General features: G+C 37.6%; 1 protein-coding gene across 1 annotated transcript; it reads right to left on the minus strand.

Annotated features, from left to right (window-relative positions):
- Positions 1 to 376: 376 nt before the first annotated feature.
- Positions 377 to 1,873, minus strand: LOC127094746 (uncharacterized). The gene has a single exon (XM_051033536.1). It carries the CDS (start codon positions 1,871 to 1,873, stop codon positions 377 to 379), a length of 1,497 nt encoding a protein of 498 aa, XP_050889493.1.
- Between the last annotated feature and the right edge of the window lie 21,456 nt (positions 1,874 to 23,329).

Genomic DNA, 23,329 nt, shown 5'->3' on the forward strand with positions numbered 1-23,329 from the left:
TCTGAGCAACCACCAGTGTTTCCATCACTGTTGTGAGTCTCTCCAAACTGCTTTTGAGTGAAGTAACTTCTTCCCTGAGTTCCTGATTTTCCTTTTCAAGTTGTTCCATCCTTTTTTGATGACTAACTCGAGTGTTGTACTGCTGAAACAACTTGTCTATTGATGTGAAGGACATGGATAAGTCTCGGGAATGCAAAAAAAGTAATGTTTAAAATGATGCGTGATATGCAATGCAAATGAATTTCAAGGAACTTTAATAAACATAATTATTTCAAACATCATGGAAAGGAGTGTTAAAATCTCATTTCATTAAAATTGGAAAGATTACAATTTTTGAAGTACACTTTTGAAAGATTCAAGGAAAGTAGCTAGAATCCTAAGGAAGTTGCTGAGAAGGAGATCCAATCCCTCTTTGTAGCTTCATATTAAGCTCCTTGATTCGGTCCTTCATCTGAGTATTTTCAACCACTAGCTTGTCGATAATCATCTTCGAAGCGCCTAAAGTAGGAGGATTATCTGAACCAGGAACTGGCTTAATGCTAGAGGAAAATAAATCCTCTTGCACCTTCCTTTTCTTGTTAGCAAGCTCTTCATAATTCCTTTTCTTCAAGTGTCTTTGAAGCTCTTCATTCTCGGCGTGGACGATATGATACTTGTTCTTCCAAGCATCCTTTTCTCGTTGCATCATAGTCAAAGTAATCTTGAGTTTCTCCGCATCAGTCATGAAAACAAAAGAAGGTTCTTTAACAGTTAAAGACAAAGGCTCTTGTCGAGGATAATGCATTTTCAAACTGACGACCCTAGCTTGCACCCATTGGAGATAAGGCTCCAAAGAGACGTAATCTAGCTTCCCTAGAACTTCTCTTCCTTTTTTATGGACGTGGCGCCAGGCATGTACAATATTTTCTTTGAACGCTTTGTTGTCTTCTCCTTCCTTGAATAAGAAACTCTCTAAGAAGATGGTGTTGGGCTTGTCCTTCATTGGGTATCCAAATTTACGGCAAGCCAAAATTGGGTTGTAGTTAATGCCTCCCTTTGTGCCATGAAGAGGTACATTAGGAAACTCACCACAACTATCAATAACTTTCACCCCCTCATAAGCACGATCAAACCAATCAATGTCAGAATGAGTGAGAGACATAATCTTTTGTGACCATATCAAACCATCCTTGAGGTCCCAAAAGGAAGTAGACCGAGGCAAGTGTGAAATAAACCACTTGTAGAGCAGAGTTGTACAACATATGATCATTCCTCCCTTATGAGAATTCCTGAGATGGACTGAATGGTAAACATTTGCAAGCAAGGTAGGAACTGGATTTCCAATTAGGAATATTTTGATAGCATTAATGTCAACAAAGTCGTCAATATTAGGGAAGAGGAACAACCCATAGATGAGTAAGGCAAGAATAGCCTCAAAAGCGTCCATACTCTTCATGCTAGCAAAATAACGAGCCTCATCTATCAAGAATTTAGCTGGCAAACCAAGAATTCCTCCTTTTGTAGTCAGATTAGCTTTGATCTCAAACATCCTTAAATGAGCAGCTTCTGCAATGTCTTGATGCTTTGGAATTTCTTCTAAACCAGAAAAGGGGGCTTGATCAGGAATGGGTAGTCCAATCATGTGATAAAACTCCTCCAATATAGGCACAAGCTGATAATCTGGAAAGCTAAAGCACTGGTACAATGGATCATAGAATTGAACCAATGTAGCAAGAACCGCATCCACCATCTTGGTCTTCAAAAGAGGTAGAAGTCTTCCATATTTGACTTTGAGGTCTTCATGATTAACCACTAGAGATCCTATCTCTCTCAAATCCTCCAATTTTGGACTCTTGAAAGTGTACTTTTGAGTTCTTCTTCTTCCAAAATCCATAGTGAAAATTACCTACGCTGTTGGCAACAAATGCTTAAGTTCCTTGAAGACTTTAATTAAGATGATGTTAATGAATGAATGAATGTATGAATGCACAAACACATCAATATCAACAAACATATGCAAGATGTCAAATTCATGGGGTTCATAGGTTCGACTTCACAAGCATGAGGCCATTTGTCTTATCGTCCCAACAAGGTAAGTGCTAAGGGTTTATCATCAAGACATGAACCAAGGTTCTAAGAAAGTTCCCAGAATCATAATCCCATCTTTCGGATATTACTGGTTTGGACAACTACTTGTCAACCAGTAATATTCTCAAGAGAAGCTCATTTGAGTGTAGTATCACGTATCAACTAATTCAGGTTTACACCTTCATAGTCACCACACTACGTCCTAACAAGGCTTAGTATGGTAAAGGAACACTAAAGTCATCAGCTTCTTGGGCTCCCAGGTCAAAGATAGAAAATGTATTCACGATTGCTTGTTCAACAAATACTATCCCCAAATGGGCCTCCACTGATTGGGGGATTCTCAAGTCAGCTTGTTCGGGATTACTCCACCCAGGCCAACTTGACTATACCACCCTCATATCTCAATATGCACTCAAGTCCGAGTTAGGACTTATCTTAACATAAAGATCACCCAAGAAAATATAAACAAACAAATAATAAAACCTAGATAAAAACAAGATAGGCATAACCCTCTTGGGGAGTAGTCCCAAGTGAAGTTACCATTTTTGTCGCGGTGAGAATCAGAGACCAAGCTATTGGATTAACTTGACTCGCAAAACATTGATATCACCACCGAACTTTTATTTTTCCAAGGAAGGGGAAAATATTCAAAATAAACCCAAAAATAAACATGCATAGCAAATAGTAAAACTAGAAGCAAAGCAAGTAGAGATCAAAGGTACGGGGGTTGGTTATGCGAAGGGAAGGTATTGACACCCTAAGCATTTGTAGTACTATACAGGAACCTTTTGAATTTATCTATATTTGTTTAAAAGTTGATTGCATTTTTGAATGAGGCAATAAAAGGTTAAAAAATGTTTTGTAAAGTGTTACTTGATGAAAGGTAAGTCAAAGTTCGAGTTTGAGATGCTTCATGTGTACCAAAGCATTTTTGAAAGTGTAATTGAAAGTCTATTGACTAAAAGTAAGTCAAGGTTTTGTGTTTGAAATGCCTTATGTGTACTAAAGCATTTTCAAGTGTAATTGAAAGTCCATTGACTAAAACTAAGTCAAGGTTTATGTGGGTGTTTTAGCTTGAAAAAGGGATGGGGTTTGGTTTAGGGTAAATGCATGAATGGACAAACAAAGTAAACAAACAAACAGACAATACATAACTAGGAAGTCAACATAAGATCCTTTCCCTCAGATAAGGTACATAAAGATAAATTGGCAAGACATGATCAAGCTACTTACATGTTTTGAGGCATGATGAACATAAAAAATATATGACAAAGGTTTACATAACACCACAAGAGATAAATTTGAGATACATATTCAATCATTATGGAAGTTTATGAAGGAGATACTTGAATGAAATGATAAACAATTACAAGGTATGAATATAACATCACAAATTGAGATAGAATACAAGTGAGGTGTCACAAGACAAGATTAAACAAGTGTATATTATTCAATACAAGGGTATCAAACCACATTAAGCAAATAATACAAGTATCATTTAGCAAGGGTATCAAACCACATTAAACAAACAAAACAAGTATCATAATCAAGATACTAAGTGAAGTTGTGACAAAAGAAAGATATTCAAAAACATGGATCATATGAACATGGTATGGACAAAGTAAAACCCTAAGTGGATCACTATGCATACAAGTTAAACAAGAGATAAGAACAAATTAGGGAAAAGTTTAGACCTAAACCCTAATTATGGCATGAATAAGAAACAATCAAGTGGAAACCCTAATCACCTCCTAACCCTTCATTCAAACTTGTTTTCAACGTGAATCAATTTAGACCTGGTATAAAAATAATCAAATTTAAACATGTTAAGGATATAAATAAATAATTAAAAGAGTGTGTTATGATCATACAAGACTTCAACATCAAGAACAACCAAGAAATAAACCAAAGGAATCAATTAGGGACCTTAAAAAAACTTAAGAAGTACATGTTTTCCATCAAAAAAAAGTGGTGAAATAAATAATATTTTTTGGGATTTTTTATATCATCATAAAATAGATATTCTCATGTACACATGGTAAAAAGAATAAGTCAAAAATGTTAAAGGATCATAAAGTTATGGCCTTTTAAAGTTATGAAGAAACATGGAAATAAACAAGTGATAAAAAATAAAACCCATTGCCTTTGACCAGGTTCGAACCCACACCCTTAGGGGTCCATGCACTTCTTGGTGAAAAGATAAAAACAAAAGGGTTGAGGCGAGGGGGATTCGAACCCCAGACCCTTTGGTTACAAGTGACTTAAGGCGCGTGCTTCTACCACTAGGGTGGTGGTACATCCGTTAATTAAAACACAAACATTAGTATATATTATAAAACACGTTCCATGTGACTTTTCAATGCCACCTCAGCATCATCGTCAACCTCGCGCTCCTCTCTCTCTCATTCTTCTTCTTTCATTTTTTTCCAGATCTTTCATCAATCATATCTCTCTCATTTCTCAACCATTTTTCACAAAACAAAGATCAAAGTTGCTTAGAAAAGTGTAAGGAACACAATGGTACAATAGGTTTTAGCTAACACTCAAAGATGAGAATGCACGAAGGCCAAAACCAGACCTGAAACCCTAGGTTTCGTACAACTCAAACTCACATAAACAGCAAGATAAATGATATGTAAGCTAATGATAAATCTTTTACAATAAATGCTACATGTTTGCTTCCGAAATTGAATGAAAATGATGCATGTATAGTGATTTTCGAAATCAAGAATATACCTATTGGAGCAAGGTATAATGCCTCTTCAACACTACTTCTAGCTACTGCTTGATGCTTCTCATAATGCTTATAAGTTCCTAGAAGATGATTGGAACCCTTAGCTTGCAGAATGCACGAGCAAAACGAAAGAATGAAGTTAAAGGTTGAAAATCTCTCAAGAATGAAGTTTTTCTTGTAAAGCTTGGTGCGTGAATAACTGAGGCCTTGACCTCTATTTATAGTGATCCTTGAGGGTCTTAGAAGCCTCACATCATAAAATAATTGTGTCCTTTACGGGTTTGCTTGCTTGGTCGGGTTTTGCACAAAAAGTATGGAGTACATGAAGTGTTTTGCATTGCTTTTTTTGAAGCATAGGGGTTGACTTGAGGTTTAGAGTTGGTGTGTATCTGACCCAAAACCATTTGGGAGCTCAATGGTACTAGTTTTTGGATTAAAGTCACTTTACATAAGTGGAAGTGTGACCTTTATGCCAAAAATGGAATGATTCAATGTGTAATGGCTTAGTTGCTTGGATAATGGCTCAAAAGTTTATGTGATCTTATGGTTAGAGTGAGATTTAGAAGAAATAAGGACATGTACTTGGAGATCATGTAGATTTGCTTAGATTTGCAATGCAACTTCGCTTGTAACTTGACCTATGAACCACTTCATGATGCTGTCTTACCAAATTTGATTCTCTTAGCTCAAGCATGGGAAATTCTTGCTCTTGGACATTTTGGAAATATGAAATCATGATCTATAACTTTTATGTTGAGAATTTTGTTTCAATCTGTTAGGATCTTGGTGAAATATTGGCATAAAGTTGGTCATTTGATTAGGTCAGCATGCTGAAAATTTCACTAAGTGTTTTATTACTTGAAAATCAAATAAATCCTCCACTTCATGGCCACCTATCTCCTCATACATGCATTTTTTGGGTTTCATTAGCTGGGAAAAAGTTTAAGTATGAATCAAGACCTTTAATTTTATCATTGGAGCAAAGAAAATGGTGGCTTGGATCACAAGTTATGGCCTTGGAAAGTTGGGTACTTGGGCATGATTTTTAGGGACTTAGTAAACATTCCAAATTCTCCATCTTTGCCCTTTTTGCAAGTAATCTTGATTTTATTGATTAAACTTGATAAAATTACTTCATTGATCACATTTTCTTGATCCTTGACTTGAAAAGTCCATAGTTGACTGAAAATCTTAAAAGTCAAACTTTGACTTTAGGCATTTGTTGACTTTTCATCAGTTGTGTTCAAAACTTTCATTTGCTCATGAACCTAACTTCTTGAGCCATTTGAATTATATGAGTGGGTTATAAGGAAACATTTTAGGACCTTGTATCATACCTCAAACCATAGGATCATGCTTTTGTCAAAGAGTCAACATTAAGCCTACTTTGGAGTGCCAGATGAATTGTGACTTGATGAACTTGAATTGAGGTGAGTACAAACTTTGATTGTTGATGGAGGGAGACTCTTGATCACCTTGATATATTTATGATCACACTAAGCCTTGATTGATCCATCCTTTGAATTTCTTGATGCCAAAACCCTATCTTGCAAAAAAAGCAAAGCAAGACATATATTTTTGTATTTTTGTGGGGTTAGCAAGGCATAAGGATATACACAAAAGTATTTGATGATCTTGACGTAAGTCAAATGATACAAATGATAAGGGATCTTAGGGGTGAAAATTAGGGTATTACACTATTCAACCAGCATAAGTACAACAATAGCCTTAGGTCCTACACATAGACTAATGGTCAGTATTCCATATGTGCCCAAAATCATATTGAAAGAGTATCTCACATAAAATGCATTAAGAACAAGAATAAATTGAATTAAATTATAGATTAATAGGTTCATATAGTGGTCAAATCAACATAGAATCTAACAATTGAGAAAAGGTTCATCATAACATAACCTAACTTAGAAGAATTTAGCTAGTCACAGTATAATACCATAATTGATAAACAATGATAACGTAAGAAGTTCCTTGAAGAGATGGCCTCCAATGACTTCAAATTCTCCAAAAATCATAACTTGTGCTCTCTAATTCGTGCTTTAATCTCCCAAAATCGTAACACTTGTGAAAGTGCTGGAAAAACATCTTTTAAAGGTGTCAGAATGTACCAGAACACGGCAGAAAAAGGTCCAGAAAAATGACCATCACGCACACAATGCCCTGCATCGCGCGCGATGTAGCTCTTAATGTCTTATCGCATGCACGATGTTGCGTGATTATTTTCGAAGCTTCACTCTTTTTTGCTCATTTTTCACTCAAATTTTCACTAAATCCACAATTTGCATACTTAGCTATTTTCCCTTCATTGTTTGGTCATTCTTCCTCAAATTTACTCGACTTTCACTTGTTTTGCTCCGATTCTTCAACAAAATATATGCAATGACATACTGTCATCACAACCCCAAAATTGAATCGTTGTTTATCCTCAAGTAACTTGCCTGCAACTACACATTTCAACAGACAACAAGTCACACAAAACAATCAAACATCACCAAATTAAATATTTCTTTTACCTGACCATAGTTCTAACTCCCAACTTATATCCGACGAATTTGGAAAAAATCCTCAATATTGACGAGTGCTTAACCTGACTCTCAGCTCACTATAACTCACTCAATGGATAAGGTGATCACTTAATCAACATGCAAAATCAATTAAACTTATTTATTTTAGTGCATTCATTTTATTTTTCCGGACACTTTCGCATCCGATTTTTATTCATTTTTATCTTTTTATTTTTGTTTTTATAATCAAAATAATCACTAAAACTAATTAGAATTAAGTGTGTATTAAGTTTGAGTTTATTGTGTTTTATTTTATTTTCAATCTAGTTAAAGAACTCATTACCAATCAAAAATCAAGGTTAAAATAAAATGAGAAGCTAGAGAAATAAAGGAAATAATTGAATTGAAAATAGAAGGAGGAAGGGGGAACATGTCTGTTTTAGAATGAAGGCTTAACTTATATCAAATAGATCATTTTTCTCATTTTTTTTCATATACTTTCTCATGTTTTCAACAGAAAAGGAGGAAAAAGGAGAAACTTTTTTGGTTTCTCTTCTATCTCTCTCCATCACTTCCTCTTACACCCTCTCCATCTCTTTGCCTCAGTACAATAACAATAACTTTAACAACACAAACTTCACATCATAGTACACCCTCATACTCATTCTGCTCCCTTCATCTTTTTTTCTTCTCCTCCTTCATCTCAACTCCATAACAAACTTCTCACAACAACCAAGCCTCTCAACACAACCCCTCACATTAACTCATCGCCTTTTGCATTAAACAAAGAAAACAGTTCCACTGCAACTCAAAAGCCTACCGCACCACCTCCTTTAAACGCACAACCTCTTCAACACCTGTCAAAACCTTCAAAGTTCCAAGATGCCACCACATGTGATAACTCCTCCACCTCTTTCCATGTTTCCAACCGTGCCATTCCACTTATCTCCACCTATCATCATCAACATTTCATAAACTCACCATAAAAAATCCCTCATACACCCAAAGCCTCACTACCACCATAAATCATACCCTGTAAATTCATTCCACCAAAAAATCATCACAATAACCACTTACAACAATACCAAAAAAAAGAACAACGAAAACATTTTGTAGCTAGAACTGGCTCGAAATCGAAAACGGAAAGTAGGAGAAAAAAAGCTCGATGCGACCACCACTACCATACCTATAAAGCAGAGACACCGAGCTCACCCACACCCTCTCCTTCGCACTGTTCACCACCACCAATAGTTTCCGACACCACTCTCACGACCGAGATACTCCTTTGATTACTCTGATTGACACATATAACACCATCACAAGGAGTTGTTATTCTCTTTTCCTTTTGATGTTTCAAATGGTGTTTTAGTTTTGGTGATTCATGCCATATTCATGTGAGAGAGAAGCAAGGAAAATGTTTTTTGAAACGGTTTGTTGTGTTCACGAGAAAGATGGAGTTTTGAGTTGTTTTACTTTTTACTCTCCTTCTCTGCCACATGTCCAATTTTGATTGGATACTTTTGTGATTTTGAAAATTTTCAGGAAACTCTCTCTGTCCACCAAGCGTTACCTTCCTCTCTTCTCAAACTTTTTTTATTATTATTTTTTAAATTTAGTTTATGTAAGACCCCAATTTTGACCCTAAGATCCCTCATGCAATCTCATCATATGCATTAGCATTGGGATCGCACATTGGCATCCTCTTTACCCATTTTTCATTGGGTTTGTTTGGGGAGAGATCACCAAGCACCATGTGATTGTATCATACTTGTATATTATCATTTTACTAACCAAAATACCAAAAATATGTCTTTGTATTTGCCTAACTCTTTTGTAGGTATGGCATGATCACCTTTGATCTATCAAGTTAACATTTAGGATTTAAGACCCTCATAGCTAAAAGCACAACTAAGGAATGATCCACAATGTCTCTAAGCATCATATATGAGTCCCAGTGATGTTTTCATATTATTTTGATCAAGATTTCTTCAAGAGTTTGGAGTTGGTTTGCCTTGGAAACCCTAGTTTATCTGGGTATCTTGAGTAACTTCTTCAACAAGCTTCCTCATAAATTGATCAAATTTATCAAGGGGAACTTCAAAATTCATCATATTATGAATATGTGATCTACCATGAGCCTAAAAAGTCAAGAGAATTGCAAGTTAGCAAGTTGGTTGATGGTGGTTGGCCAGATGAATTCATCTGGTCAAAACTGGGTCTCCCTAGACCCTATCTCCTACATTTTTCATCATATAAAAATGATCCTAAGCTAAAGTTACTCTAAATGACATTACAAAAAACTTTCATGTTTAGGCCTAGAGCTAATTTTGCTTGGAAAGTCATTTTCTATGTTGAAACATTATAGGTCATTTTGTCTAAACCCTAATTTGAAAGTCAACTTCCCAAGGTCATAACTTGCTCAATTTTTATGAGATGAAAGATTTCCAAGTTTCAGAATCAAACTAAAGATGTCTTATTCAACTTTTATGTTTGTAGTGAGAGCTAAATCAACTTTTATGAGCATGTGATATGATGATACATTATAGGGCATTTTGGACCAATACCATTGAACAAATGATTTTCCTCAACTTCAAAAATGTGTAACTCTCTCATTATAAATCCAAATGATGTCAAATTGGTGACCATTTTGAATATCTTTTAAATATCTACAACTTTGATGAAGGCAGTTTTCTCATTTGGAGCTCATATAAAAAGTTTAGTAAGGTAGAACATTGAAGTATATGACTTGACACTTAGAATTTTTTTAACATGTTGAAATTTCCAAATTTCCACCTCAAAATTCACCATGATCCAAGTTCAAAATGGAAAGGTGTTCAACATAAGAGTTGTTCCTATTGATCTAAGCTTTCCAAAGAGTCCTAATTCGTTCATTTTGGATCAAGTTTGCTAGGGCTACGCATGATGCTAACAGGCCTGCATCAATTGGTAAAATCAAAACATCAAATGACCATTTCACTTTGCCTTGCCTATCAAGCTTCATTCAGACTTCAGCACAATTGAATTTGGACCTTAGTGCATTGCTTCATGGGTATGTACACGCCCATGCAAGCATGAACATGACATTGCCAATTTTGGAAGAAATTTCAAGTGTGTAAATAACACTTGAATTTGCTATAAATAGAGACCCTATGAGCTCATTTGAAAGGACCCTTGCGCGCCAACTTTGCCTCCACTCTTCAAACCCTCACAATTCAAAGGAAAACTTGATAATTTTCACTTGAAAATTGAGTTTGAATCTCACTGTTTGGAGATTCAAAAACTCCAGGATCCAAAGTCTTGTACCAATCCTAATCCACTTCTGCAAGCTATTGGAGCAAGATCAAACAAGAATTGAAGCAAAAGAGATCAAGTTCTGCATAACATTGAAGGTATTTTCCAGATTTTTTCTTCTCTTTGATTCTCACTCAATTCTCCTGGATCTTTGGTTGTCTGAAGTCCTACCAATGTAGGCAAGAAGATTGAGTTGCTTTGAGGTCAAATCGAAGCAACTCAGTTGACACACCTGAAAATTCAACTCTTCATATCTTTTTATATATTTGGAGTTAGTTAAAATTGAGGTCAGATTCTTGCTCTACACCATTTTTTCTTTCAGATCATGTCCTCCCTTTTCATTTTAATCATGGTGATGATTGAACCAGTCCGACGAGGTTCGCATGAGAAGGTGATCGGCCTTTGGCTCCGGCAGTGATGTGGCATGGTTCAGAGCCATTGATTTCATTTAAAATGTTTTAATCACAGGCGTTGGTTTTGATTACCACTTGTGTGGCGCGCTAACTAAGTTCCATCATGGAACGCGTGTTTGTGTCCACTTGATTTGTCACCTCAATTAATGAGGGAGATCAAGCGGTCCACGTTTTTTTGTATTTTCTGATTTTCATTTTATTCCTTTGATTTTTATTAATTCATGTTAATTTTAATATTGATCCAAAAAATATGAGAGTTCACCAAAAAAATTTAAATAAAACCCTCTTTCATTTTCTGAATTAAAATTATTTTTTGGATCATTATTAATATTTTTCATGATTTATTTGATTTTGTGAATATTTTTAATTGTTTAAAAATACTTTTAAGTTTCCAAAAATTCTGAATTTTTTTCTCCAAGGTCCTTTGACCTTGTTTGACCTATGATAAATCTCATGGCCATTTCTTTGGTGTTTTGATGAGGTTTTAGGAATTTGACCAACCATATTTAATTTAATTCATTATATTTAGTATTTTTTTAATTGAATAAATGCCAAATAATTGTGTTGAGCCATTTTGATTGATTCGTGTAAGTTTGACTGGTGTTGTTGGGCCTTGGTCAAGGTTGATTGACTTTGTTAGGTTAAGATCATTGGATTTAGGGGATTGATGGAATATACATTCCATCTCCCAAAATGAATGAATGATCTTAATTTGGTAAAAGTCCTCCTTTGTCCAATTTGAGTTTGATCTACCTCCCCTCCCTCTTCATCTCATTCCCCTTCTTTATGCATTCATGTCATGGTCCTATGATATCTCTATATCCTAAGGCAAGTTGATTGCAAAATCAACATAAGTATGGATGAGATTAGGCCACCACTTTTGCATATTCTTTTTGTGTATGGTATATTTCATGAGCATAGTCCATTATACTATGTCTCTAACATACATTAACACCAAAATTCTATTGCCCGACCTCAAATAGTTGTGACCTCTACATAAGTCCAATTACGATTGCTTAACATAGCGCTAAATTTTGACACAAAAGGCATAGCATTCTAATTAGTGAGATTGTAAGTCTCCCCTCTTTCATGGTATTGTGTCGAAACTTGGCCTTTTTTCCTTCCTTTGGAAGATGTCTTGGTTCAAGGATTTATACTTGTGATAAGTGGGTTGAGTGTTCTCCAAAGAATGACTTAAAACAAAAGCAAAGAAAAAGCAATACTAAATTTTAACTCATTAACAACTAACATTTAATTTCAAGTCATTTACTTTAATGTACTTTATTTTTTTTTAGCCTTATTCATTTGCCATTATTCATACCATTCTAATTGTTTATGTTAATGTCATTTTTTTTAATTTGTCCATTTGGACCATATTGTGTGATATATTTTTGTTTGTGTATATTGTGTTTGATTGTGTAGTCTTTGACCATTTATGTACATAATAAGAACAAAAACCCTAAAAAAACACCTTGTGTGAACTGTTGGTTTGATCTGAGACTGTTGGACTTAGAATTTAGGCAGTACTCCCTATGCAAAAGGACTTGGTCAATGCCAACTTTCATGGAACCAAGTGCTTGTGATTTGAAACTTTATCTGATACATCATTAAAGATCCATTTGAGTTCATCTGCAACATGATCATTGTGAAGCTTTATTTTGAACCTGTGACTTGTGGCATTGTGGAATTCATCCGCTACATGGGAAAATTTGAATAAGATCATGGAGTTTCTAAGCTTGGATGTGGCTATCTTTATTTGATGCCTTGCTCTTCAAGTTGAAATTTTATGCATTGTTTGTTGCTTGATTCTAAAAGTCCAAGGGAATTTGGGTTTCTATATGACATTCTTGTCTATTGGATTGTAGCCCATTGGTCATATCTTTTCAACTCTTAACTTTTAAATTTATGCTTAGGATTAGTCTCTTCATCTCCTCCCCATTTCTTTAATTTCAAAATCTCTCCCTCCTTTTAAAAACTTCTTTGCTTGTGCTTGTTTTCTAAATTTAGACCATTTTGCAAATTAGAAACTTTGGCCTTATGCCATTGCATTCTTAAACTCATTTTCTTTATCAAACTTGTGAATATACTTAATTATACTTGACTTAAAATTTTCAAAAGCCAAAAAGAACTAGCACTCATTCAAACCATTTTAGGCTTTTGTGCCTTTCAAACCTAATTTTTGTTAAAAGCAATACATCCACTTTGAAATTGATACCACGAATTACGAGGTTTTGATCCCTCATTTTTATGTTGGTACATAGGTACAAGTCTAAAGGTCTTGTCAAACACAAAAATATAATTAATGAATTCTTTTCTCATCCCCCCATTCTATTTGCTTGCAAACATCATTTGTACAAAATACATATGCACACAAAAAAGGGCTCCCTAGGAGTACCTAGGACACTTTGGGTGCTAACACCTTACCTTTGTGTAACCAACCCCCTTACCTGTAATCTCTGGCATTTTATTAGTTTTCATTTGAAAACTTCTTATCTTTTAGGTTTGGTCGTACTTTTCCCTTTTGCCTTGGAAACAATAAAAGCGTGGTGGCGACTCTTGTTATTTGATGTCTAGCTTATCCATAGCTTGATGATCATGAATTTACCGCTACAGAAATTAAGTGGTGACTCTGCTGGGGAGTAGTCTCCACTGGGTTTAGCCTACTTTTTTGTGTGTATGTAGTTGTGTATTTGATGTGTGTATATATTTGTTTGTGTGCTATAATCTGCTTGTTATGTTTAGTGATCTCTAAGTGTTGAGATAAGTTCTAACCCGAACTTGAGTGCAATTAAGATAGGAGGATGGTATAGTCATGTTCGACTTGTTTGAGGTAGTCCTTAACAAGTTGGCTTGAGACACATCCGCTAAGTGGAGACCCTTTTGGATTTGGAAATGTCACACAAGTATTTATGGTTAGGCATTACTATCTCTGATTTGGGGTCCGAGAAGCTGAGGACCATAGAACATTTACCCCCTCTTGGCCTATTTAGGATGTAGTGCGGAGACTGTTCAAGTGTAGACTTGATAACAGTTGTTACGCGATACTACAGTCAGACGAGTTTCTCTTGAGAATATTATGGGTTGATGAGTCAGTCATCCTAACCTGTAATATCCGATAGATGGAGTTAAGACTCTGGGAACTTTTTAGAATATGATCTATAGGATTTTATCCTTAGTTCACTCCCTTGGGATGGTTCTTACCTAGACTCCATGCTCGTGACTTACAACAAACCCTTGATTCTTGGTTGATCCAATCAAGTCTTGTCAGTATCAATGGAACTTGGGTGTCGATAAGGTGTAAACCATAATCCACCAAAATGGATGATTGGTCTTGACAATGAATTGATTCATCCCTTGACCTTTGTTTGTTTGTCTTGTGTGTGATCCCGTATTTGTGATTGTTGCATTCATGCATTCATCCATATCATAACATTCATCACACGAAAATTTCAAGGAACTGAGGTATTATTTGCAAATATTTTCAGACCATGGATTATGGACAAAGGAACACTAAGAAGTACAGTTTCAGATGTCCATACTTGAAAGAGTTAAGGAAGCTAGCATCTTTTGTATTAGATCCCTTTGACTTCAAACAACACCATGGGAAGCTTTTGTCTATGTTATCTGCTGATGTAGTTGAAGGACTTTTGAGCGTGTTGGTACAGTTCTATGATCCTCTCTACCGTTGATTCACTTTTCCTGATTATCAGCTTGTGCCTACGTTGGAGGAGTATGCCCATGTCTTGGGGATACCTGTTTCTAAAAAAGTTCCGTTTAGTGGATTGGAAGAGATCCCCAAATCTCATCTTATAGATGAAGCTCTTCACTTGAAGAAGTCTGAGATAGAGGCTTATTGGGTGAAGAAAGGAGGATTGTTTGGGTTGCCATCTGATTTCCTCATCAAGGAAGCTACTGGCTTTGCTCAGGCCGGTAGTATAGACGCTTTTGAAGCTATCTTTGTGTTGCTCATTTATGGATTAGTTGTATTCCCTAACATTGACGCTTTTGTTGATGTTAACGCCATTAGAATTTTCTTGATTGGGAATCCTATGCCTACTTTGTTGAGTAATATGTACTTCTCTTTGCATCTAAGGAATTCTAAGGGTGGTGGAACCATTGTCTGTTGCATTCCTCTTTTGTACAAGTGGTTTATTTCGCACTTTCCTCAGACACTTGCTTTTGTGGAGAACAAAGAATGTCTACGGTGGTCATAGAGACTTATGTCTCTCACTAATGATGATATAGTTTGGTATGATTCTTCTTTAAGCAGCTTGGATATTATTGATAGTTCTGGTGAATTCTCTAATGTGCATCTCATTGGTACACAAGGAGGAATAAACTACAACCCTGCTTTGGCTCGTCGTCAACTTGGGTTCCCCTTGAGACACAAACCTAATAACACTCAGTTAGAAGGTCTTTTCTATCAGGAGGGTAAATATCCCCAACATTTGAAGCAGAAGATTGTGCATGCTTGGCATAATATGCATAGGAAAGGAAGATCCGAGCTTGGCCCGCGCAATTGTGTAGCTTTGGAAGCTTACACTCTTTGGGTGAAGAAAAGAGCTTTGGAATTGAAGATGCCTTATCCTTGTGAGAGACCTATGTCTATGGTTGTGGCTGAGCCATTAACTTTCCCTAACCAAGATGTAGAGGAGTTAGAAGACGCACTCGCCAAGATGAAGCGAGAGAAGGATATGTGGGAAGGGAGGTTCCATGCTTTGAGCAAAAAGCATGAGGAGTTGCAACTTGAGTCTAAGGACAAAGATGCACTTATTGAGCTACTTGAAGACCTAGTGACAAAGAGACAGAGAGAGCCAGAGGTTTCATCTTCTAGCATGCCTCAGCCTTCTGTCGCTCGGAAGAAGATTATCGATCAACTTGTCCTCAAGAAGACTCATATGAAGTCTTCTTTTGAGACCGAGATCCGACGCATTCGAAGGAAGTACGCGCTTGTAGCTAGATCTTCTGACGTTGTTGTTAGGGATCCTTAGGATGACTAGTCTCCTTTGCTCTTGTATTTTATATTTCGGTTTCTGAAATTGTACTCAGTGTAATCCTTCCAATTATATCAATAAAAGAGATTTTTATGGTCATATCAAATTGTTGCAATTGTTATTATATATATATATATATATATATATATATATATATATATATATATATTTGCAAATAATATAGTAAGTTCCTTGAAAATAAAAATAATCAAACATTGCATTTCATGCATCATTTGCATAACCAGGTTTCTCTTTGGCCAGATGTCTCATTGGTGTTTCTTCTGTGCTTCAGCCAAGCTGACTCATCGATACAATACTCGCGCCAATCACTCAAGAATTATGGAACATATTAGGCAAGAAAATAGAGACTTGAAAGAGGAGATTACCCGCCTGACTTCCATGATGGAGTCAGTTCTAGCTGCACAGAGTCAGTCTTCTCTAACACCTGCAACTCCTCCTCCTCAGAGGACTGTTATTTCAGAGGTGGCTACCTTTACTGTTCCCGCAACTGCCGCTCATTTCGCGCCTGCCATGCCTACTAGATTCCCGTGGGGAATGCCTCCGAACTTCGTGCCTGAAGGCTTTGCACCTAGATTTGCTTCTATGACGACATCTAGCCCGGTCATGTCTGTGCCACCGCCTGTCGTGCATACCTTACCTCATGCGGAGGACACCATTTTTCATTCCGAGCCATCTGAGGGTCCGGATGTATATGAGAAAATGGATGAAATGAAAGATCAATTTCTTGAGCTGTGCAAGGAATTGAAGACCTTAAGAGGTAAGGATCTATTTGGGAAGAGTGCTGCTGAATTGTGTCTAGTGCCGAATGTGAAGATTCCAGTGAAATTAAAAGTGCCTGACTTTGAAAAATACAAAGGGAACACATGTTCGCTCAGTCATTTGGTGATGTATGCCCGCAAAATGTCTACCCAAACAGATAACGATCAGCTGTTGATCCACTACTTTCAAGATAGTCTGACCGGCGCTGCACTAAGATGGTATATGGGGTTGGATAGTGCGAGCATCCGCACTTTCAACAATTTGGGTAAAGCATTCGTAAAGCAGTACAAGTACAACGTTGATATGGCTCCCGACCGAGATCAGTTGAGATCACTGTCTCAGAAGGACAAAGAGACGTTTAAGGAATATGCGCAGAGGTGGAGAGAACTCGCTGCTCAGATCAACCCTCCTTTAGAGGAAAAGGAGATGACCAAGATTTTCCTGAAGACCCTTAGCTGATTTTATTATGAAAATATGATCGCCAGTGCCCCCAGTGACTTTACCGAAATGGTAAATATGGGGATGAGGCTAGAGGAAGGTGTCCGAGAAGAACGGTTGTCTAAGGAGGAAGTATCATCCAGCAAGAGATACGACAGCAGTTTTGATAAGAAGAAGGATAATGAAACCAATGCAATTTCCAATGGGATGAAAAGAAGGCCTCATATCAGAAGAAGTCAACCATCCCGTCAACATCATCATCAGGTATCATCAGTAATTCCTGTATTTTCAGCAACAACAACATCAACGTCAATAACGAACACCAGTTCAACAACAACGTCAACAACAACAACCACAATAACGAACAAACACCTACAACAACAACATTACCAACAATCATCAATAACAAAATTTTGAGAGGAAGAAGGTCTCTTTCGAATCAATTCCGATGACATACGCAAAGCTTTACCCATCGTTGGTTCTCAAGAACCTACTCCAACCAAGAAATCCTCCGCAAATACCTGAACCCCTTCCATGGTGGTACAAACCAGATCTCCGTTGTGCTTTTCATCAAGGAGCACCCGGGCATGATATTGAAAATTGTTATCCACTCAAATATGAAGTTCAGAAGCTAGTGAAAAATGGAATGGTGTCCTTTGAGGACCGCGCACCCAACGTGAAAGCAAACCCACTGCCCGCCCATGGAAATTCATCTGTTAATATGGTGGACGGTTGTCCAGGGGAGTTCAAGGTATTTGATGTATGCTTCATAAGAAGGTCCTTGGTGATGATGCATAGGGACATTTGCTTGGTGAGTGATTGTGAGCATGACCATGATGGTTGTGCTATCTGCAGTGTTAATTCAAGAGGTTGTGAGATTGTGAAAAGAGACATCCAGCGGTTAATGGATGAGGGTATGATTCAGATTGTTCAATCCCGACACATAGATAACGATGTCAATGTGATTGTTCCCATGTTCAAGAATCCCGAGAGAGTAGTAATCCAGTATGATAAAAGCAATAGTAATAGTATCAGCCAAAGATCGGTATCGCCGTTGGTTATACGGTTGGCGGGTCCAGTCCCGTACGCATCCGATAAGGTTGTTCCTTATTAGTATAATGCAACTATGGTGAAGGATGGTCAAGAGGTTCCATTACCTACGAACGATTCTGTCATGAGCATTGCTGATGTTACCAAGGTGACCCACAGTGGTCGAGTGTTTGGGCCGGTGTTCCCAGAAGATGTGGAAGATTCAACAGTTGGTAAGAAGGTAGAAGTGCCCGCAGTAGATCCGGTTAGTACTTCAAAGCGTCAGTCTGGTGAATCCAGAAATTTGAAGACTAATGATGATGATGAAGTGATTAGGCTGATAAAGAAGAGTGAGTTCAATATGGTGGAGCAGCTGCTTCAAACCCCCTCAAAGATTTCAGTACTGTCTCTGTTAATGAATTCCGAAGCGCACAAAGAAGCACTGCAAAGAGTTCTAGAGAAAGCGTTTGTGGAACATGATGTTACAGTGGATCAGTTTGATCATATTGTAGCTAACATCACTTCCTGCAACAATCTCAGTTTCTATGATGAAGAACTCCATGAGGAGGGTAGGAATCATAACCTGGCTTTGCATATCACCATGAATTGCAAAGATAACGCTTTATCCAATGTACTTGTTGACACCGGATCTTCGTTGAATACACTGCCAAAGTCAACATTATCAAAGTTGTCATATCAAGGATCGCCTATGAGATATAGTGGTATGATCGTCAAAGCTTTTGACGGTTCGCGCAAGATAGTGATAGGTGAAGTGGACCTTCCGGTGAAGATAGGTCCGAGTAACTTCCAGATTACTTTTCAAGTAATGGATATCCACCCGGCCTACAGTTGTCTGTTAGGAAGACCATGGATCCACGAGGTGGGAGCTGTTACCTCCATATTGCATCAGAAACTCAAATTCGTCAAGAACGGAAAATTAGTCATTATTGGCGGGGAGAAGGCATTGTTGGTTAGCCACTTGTCATCTTTCTCTTATGTTGAAGCTGAGGATGAGGTTGGAACTCCGTTGCAAGCCTTATCTATTGTTGCTGAGAAGAGAGTTGGGGCACCCATGTCCTCATTGAAAGATGCAAGGAAGATTGTTGAAGAAGGAATTGTTGACCAGTGGGGGCGAGTGTTAGAGGTGACCGATAATAAGAGTAGGACCGGTCTGGGTTTTCAGCAAGGTTCGTCAGTTGTTAGATCAGAGGATATGCAACTCAGCTTCCGTAGCGGAGGGTTCATTCATGGCAATGAACAACACTTAGCTGTTGTGCTAGAGGACGACGAAGGGAAGACTGCACCAATTTTGTGACGCATGGAAAGGCTTGCAACAATTGGACTGTTGTTGATATTCCTGTTATTATGCATCGACCTAAGTAATTGCTTTTATTTGTTTTCAAAAAATCCTTCTCATATGCCAGGGGGAGAAGTGAACATTGTTTGCCATTTTCAAATTTGATCATCAATAAAATATAATTCTATTCATCCACATCTATGATGTTTTGTTTTTACTTTTTGCTTTATTCTGAAAATGGTAACCACAAAAAAAACAAAAATAAACAATATAATTGCCCGTCTACATAATATTTGGTCATAATTCACTTCTCTAAAATCAAAATATCAAATCATTATGCAGGTTGGTTTCTAACCCCATTGAATACAATGATCTTTCTTCTTCTCCAAATTTTGAATTCCCTGTGTTTGAGGTTGAGGAGGAAAATGATGAAGAAGTGAGTGATGAATTGTCTCATCTTCTTGAGCAGGAAGGAAAAGCCATTCAGCCATTCGAAGAGCAGATTGATCTAGTTAACTTGGGTTCCGAAGATGATGTGAAGGAAGTCAAGATTGGGTCTCGATTGTGTCCAGATGTTAAGAAGGGGTTGATTGATCTTCTTCAAGAGTATCTAGATGTGTTTGCTTGGTCCTATCAAGACATGCCTGGTTTGGATTCTGAGATAGTGGAGCATAGATTTCCGTTGAAGCCAGAATGCCCTCCAGTCAAGCAGAAGTTGAGAAGAACGCATCCTGATATGGCAGTGAAGATCAGAGAAGAAGTGCAAAAGCATATTGATGTCAGTTTCCTTGTGATCGCTGAGTATCCGCAATGGGTGGCCAATATTGTGCCTGTGCCAAAGAAGGATGGAAAAGTCCACATGTGTGTTGATTATAGAGATTTGAATAAAGTCAATCTGAAAGATGATTTCCCTCTGTCACACATTGATATGTTGGTGGACAATACTGCTAAATTCAAAGTCTTTTCGTTTATGGATGGATTTTCCGGATATAATCAGATCAAGATGGCACCCGAAGATATGGAGAAGACCACATTCATTACACCCTGGGGAATATTTTGTTATAAAGTGATGCCTTTCGGTTTAAAGAATGCTAGTGCAACTTACCAAAGAGCAATGACTACTCTTTTTCATGATATGATGCATAAAGAGATTGAAGTATATGTTGATGATATGATTGCTAAATCTATTGATGAAGAGGAACATGTCGAGCATTTGTTAAAGCTATTCCAGCGTTTGAGAAAGTATAAACTCCGCATGAATCCCAATAAGTGTACTTTTGGTGTTCATTCTGGTAAGTTGTTGGGCTTTATTGTCAGCAAGAAGGGTATTGAAGTTGATCTTGCCAAGGTCAAAGCAATACAAGCGATGCATGTGCCCAAAACTGAGAAGCAAGTCAGAGGTTTTCTCGGCCGCTTGAATTATATCTCAAGATTCATTTCACACATGACTGCCACATGTGCACCTATATTAAAGCTTCTTCGGAAAGATCAGTCTTATGATTGGACCGAAGATTGCCAAAAAGATTTTGACAGTATCAAAGAATATCTGCTTGAACCTCCGATTTTGTCTTCGCCTGTTGAAGGAAGACCGTTGATCATGTATTTGACTGTGCTTGAAGATAGTATGGGTTGTGTTCTTGGTAAGCAAGATGAGACTGGAAAGAAAGAATTTGCAATTTACTACCTTAGTAAGAAGTTCACCGATTGTGAGACTCGGTATTCTATGCTTGAGAAAACTTGTTGTGTATTGGCTTGGGCTGCTAAACGTCTGCGTCAATACATATTGAATCATACCACTTGGTTGATATCCAAAATGGTACCAATCAAGTATATATTTGAGAAGCCTGCTTTAACTGGGAGGATTGCCCGTTGGCAGATATTGTTATCAGAGTATGATATCGAATACCGATCTCAGAAAGTAATCAAAGGTAGTGTCTTGGCTGACCATTTGGCTCACCAACCAATTGAAGATTACCAGTCAGTGCAGTATGATTTTCCTGATGAAGAGATCTTGTACCTGAAAATGAAAGATTGTAAGGAACCATTGCTTGAAGAAGGGCCAAAACCTGGTTCCCGTTGGGGTATGGTATTTGATGGAGCTGTTAATCAGTATGGTAATGGCATTGGGGCAGTGATTATTACTCCTCAAGGCACGCATTTTCCGTTTACAACTAGATTGACTTTCAAGTGTACAGATAATATGGTAGAGTATGAAGCTTGCATTATGGGGCTTGAAGAGGCCATTGATCTCAGAATCAAACATTTAGATGTCTTTGGAGATTCAACTTTGGTTGTGAATCATATCAAAGGTGAATGGGAGACGAATCAACCCGATTTGATACCATATAGAGATTACACGAGGAGGATTTCCACATTCTTTACAAAGGTTGAGTTTCATCATATCCCTCGAGATGAAAACTGGATGGTAGATGCTCTTGCAACGTTGGCGTCAATGATTGTAGTGAAGTTTTGGAACGAGGTTCCCAATTTAACTGTGATGCGTCTTGATAGGCCGGCTCATGTGTTTGCTATTGAAGAGGTCAAAGACGAGAAGCTGTGGTATTATGACATCAAGTGTTTCCTCCAAAGTCAGATTTACCCGTCTGTGGATTCTTTGAAAGATAAGAAGACTTTGAGGAGATTAGCCGGCAATTTCTACCTGAATGGTGATGTGTTTTATAAGAGAAACTTCGATATGGTTTTTATCAGATGCATGGATAGACACGAAGCAGGCCTATTGATAACTGAAGTCCATGAAGGTTCCTTTGGTACTCATTCCAATGGACATGCAATGGCAAAGAAGATGTTGCGAGCAAGTTACTATTGGATGACAATGGAATCTGACTGTTGCAAGTTTGTGAAGAAATGCCACAAGTGTCAAAGATATGCAGATAAGATTCGTGTTCCTCCGACACTGTTGAACGTCATTTCCTCCCCATGGCCCTTCTCCATGTGGGGAATCGATATGATTGGCATGATTGATCCCAAAGCTTCAAGCGGACATCGTTTCATTTTGGTGGCAATTGATTACTTCACAAAATGGGTTGAAGTGGCATCGTATGCGAATGTAACCAAGCAAGTTGTTGTAAGGTTTATCAAGAATCAAATTATATGCCATTATGGTGTGCCAAGTAAGATCATTACTGATAATGGATCAAACTTTAATAATAACATGGTGGAAGCTCTTTGTAAAGACTTCAAGATTGCACATCATAATTCTTCTCCCTACAGACCCAAGATGAATGGGGTTGTTGAAGCTGCAAACAAGAACATCAAGAAGATTATTCAGAAGATGGTTATAACTTATAAGGATTGGCATAAGATGCTCCCATTTGCTTTGCACGAGTATCATACATCCATCCGCACTTCAACAGGGGAAACCCCTTTCTCACGTTTTTATGGCATGGAAACAGTACTCCCCGTAGAGGTTGAGATCCCTTCGTTGCGTGTGCTCATGGAAGCCAAGTTGACTGAGGCTGAATGGTGTCAAACCAGGTTTGATCAGCTGAATTTGATAGAGGAGAAGAGGTTAACTGCCATGTGTCATGGTCAGTTATATCAGTAGAGAATGAAGAAAGCTTTTGATAAGAAGGTCGGACCTCGCGTGTTCAAAGAAGGTGACCTTGTGCTCAAGAAGATTTTGTCTTTCAAACCAGATTCTAGGGGCAAATGGACTCCTAATTCTGAAGGCCCATATGTTGTCAAGAGAGCCTTTTCAGGCGGTGCATTGATTCTTACAACTATGGATGGTGAAGAGTTCACTCGTT

This window comes from Lathyrus oleraceus, chromosome 6, assembly GCF_024323335.1.
Source record: "Lathyrus oleraceus cultivar Zhongwan6 chromosome 6, CAAS_Psat_ZW6_1.0, whole genome shotgun sequence".
NCBI lineage: Eukaryota > Viridiplantae > Streptophyta > Magnoliopsida > Fabales > Fabaceae > Lathyrus > Lathyrus oleraceus.

Excerpts from the sequence above, each read along its gene's own strand:
- LOC127094746 (XM_051033536.1), bottom strand. The coding sequence starts at position 1,873 with ATGGATTTTGGAAGAAGAAGAACTCAAAAGTACACTTTCAAGAGTCCA.